This window comes from Penaeus japonicus, unplaced genomic scaffold (genome assembly GCF_977035675.1).
Source record: "Penaeus japonicus unplaced genomic scaffold, GWHDUDI00000001_assembly GWHDUDI00000041, whole genome shotgun sequence".
Lineage (NCBI taxonomy): Eukaryota > Metazoa > Arthropoda > Malacostraca > Decapoda > Penaeidae > Penaeus > Penaeus japonicus.
In genome coordinates, this window is record NW_028234443.1 from 13,304,064 (window position 1) to 13,306,563 (window position 2,500).

Genomic DNA, 2,500 nt, shown 5'->3' on the forward strand with positions numbered 1-2,500 from the left:
GAACAGGAAAGTGTATACGTGAAAGCACCCTCACACACATGCACACACCTGAACAGGAAAGTGTATACGTGAAAGCACCCTCACACACATGCACACACCTGAACAGGAAAGTGTATACGTGAAAGCACCCTCACACACATGCACACACCTGAACAGGAAAGTGTATACGTGAAAGCACCCTCACACACATGCACACACCTGAACAGGAAAGTGTATACGTGAAAGCACCCTCACACACATGCACACACCTGAACAGGAAAGTGTATACGTGAAAGCACCCTCACACACATGCACACACCTGAACAGGAAAGTGTATACGTGAAAGCACCCTCACACACATGCACACACCTGAACAGGAAAGTGTATACGTGAAAGCACCCTCACACACATGCACACACCTGAACAGGAAAGTGTATACGTGAAAGCACCCTCACACACATGCACACACCTGAACAGGAAAGTGTATACGTGAAAGCACCCTCACACACATGCACACACCTGAACAGGAAAGTGTATACGTGAAAGCACCCTCACACACATGCACACACCTGAACAGGAAAGTGTATACGTGAAAGCACCCTCACACACATGCACACACCTGAACAGGAAAGTGTATACGTGAAAGCACCCTCACACACATGCACACACCTGAACAGGAAAGTGTATACGTGAAAGCACCCTCACACACATGCACACACCTGAACAGGAAAGTGTATACGTGAAAGCACCCTCACACACATGCACACACCTGAACAGGAAAGTGTATACGTGAAAGCACCCTCACACACATGCACACACCTGAACAGGAAAGTGTATACGTGAAAGCACCCTCACACACATGCACACACCTGAACAGGAAAGTGTATACGTGAAAGCACCCTCACACACATGCACACACATACTATCTATAAGACACGTTTCATCACGCTGAAAATAATTCTCAAATAGAATTACATACACCCAAGTTTTTCGTTATGAATTTTTAAATTTCCAATATTTGAATGAACATAATGCTTAAGGAAACCAGTGAATGGGTTAACCATTTCAGCAACAATCAATATGACTTTCAATTACCAAAATCAACCTCAATTAAGAGAAGGAAAGAAAACAAAAATCCTAATAAAAGGAAGCAAGAACAACTAATTCTATATATATGAATACAAGAAAACTAACACAAAGACACAAATGCACATACACACACACATATTTGTGTATGTATACATACATGTTCATTCTCTCTTTTCTTCATACATAGGCATTTAAACAAACTGCACACATATTTGTATTTTTACATACAGATATTCAATAAACTATGATAAAAGAAAACATTTGTACAATAATAAAAACAGTGAAAGTTAATTGCTTAATATGTTCAGCCATCTGTTTTGTATATATTTTTGGTACTATATTTTGTCTTCATCAATATCAAATATTTATAAAGAAACACTATTCTTTGTTAATGTTTGTAAAAAAATAATATACCTTGTTAAATTCATCCTTAATGCCTGTGAGATTTAATGAACGCACATAGGCTGTTTTCGTTTTTTAAAACCTTTCCCTTTTTTTGGTTAGAAACTTTTGGCTTTATGCTTCAGGGAAAAATGTTCACCTTTTAATCAATCTTTGGATATGCTTCCTTGAAGAAAAGAAAAAAGTAAACTGAAAATTAAAAAAGAAAACACGTAACACACATTACTTTTCTTGAAACCAATCAACAAACTACAAGAGAATCAAGAAAATTCAAACATACTTCAAGGACATAATCGCATAACGTAATCATATCTGCCCCATAATAAAATGTACGTTTTGTGCTGGTCTCTCCCAGTTGCTGTTTTCTCCCCAAGGCGAAAATGCTTCACCACTCAATGGGCTTAGGATTCTTGGCTGCTGATGAATAGCGGCTTCCGCACAATTGCCCAACTTCCTCCACCTCAACTAAGATCTAAAGAGAGAGAGAGGGAGAGGGAGGTTTACAATTGGAATTACTAGGATTTTTCTACCCAAAAAATATTTGAAATGTAGTTCAGTTCAGTTCAGACAGATTTGCGAAGACGTCGCTTTGCCCGGGCTATATGCACAAGGCGGCCCGGCCTCTGTCAGCTATGAGTGCTGACTCATCTTATCTAATGTAGTCTTGAACATGGAACATATCTCAATCAAATTAAATGATAGTAACTGATAATGATTGTACCAATATATTAGTACCTACAAATAGTAAATAATGTACTCATATTAATTATACCTTATCAAGCATTTCCTTTGTGTGTGCAGCTGACAAACAGAACCTCATTCTGCCTCCAGTGATCTTTGTGGCAGGGAAACCAACCCCCACACCAGCTACTCCACGGTTGGTCAGCTCTCTTACAAACATCCTTAATGTAAAATAAATTAAATTAAAAAATTAAACAAAACAAACAGAAAAGTTCATATGTATTGTATGTGGCCAACAGAACACTCAAGACTTTAACAAATAAAGATCAACACAAATAAACATTAGAAC

At 38.2% G+C, this 2,500-nt stretch overlaps 1 protein-coding gene across 5 annotated transcripts in view; it reads right to left on the minus strand.

Annotated features, from left to right (window-relative positions):
• lace (serine palmitoyltransferase long chain base subunit) overlaps positions 1-2,500 on the minus strand; it is a 43,689-nt gene that overhangs the window by 2,785 nt on the left and 38,404 nt on the right. For 4 of the 5 annotated variants that reach the window (XM_086534600.1, XM_086534598.1, XM_086534601.1 and 1 more), the window contains 2 exons: positions 2,243-2,372; positions 849-1,942 (listed from right to left, as the gene is read on the minus strand). In XM_086534600.1, the coding sequence (XP_086390726.1) occupies positions 1,856-1,942; positions 2,243-2,372 (217 nt within the window). In that variant the 3' untranslated portion in view covers positions 849-1,855. Of the gene's footprint in view, positions 1-848; positions 1,943-2,242; positions 2,373-2,500 lie in introns of those variants that run through there. The other variant, XM_043015475.2, reaches the window with a different exon arrangement.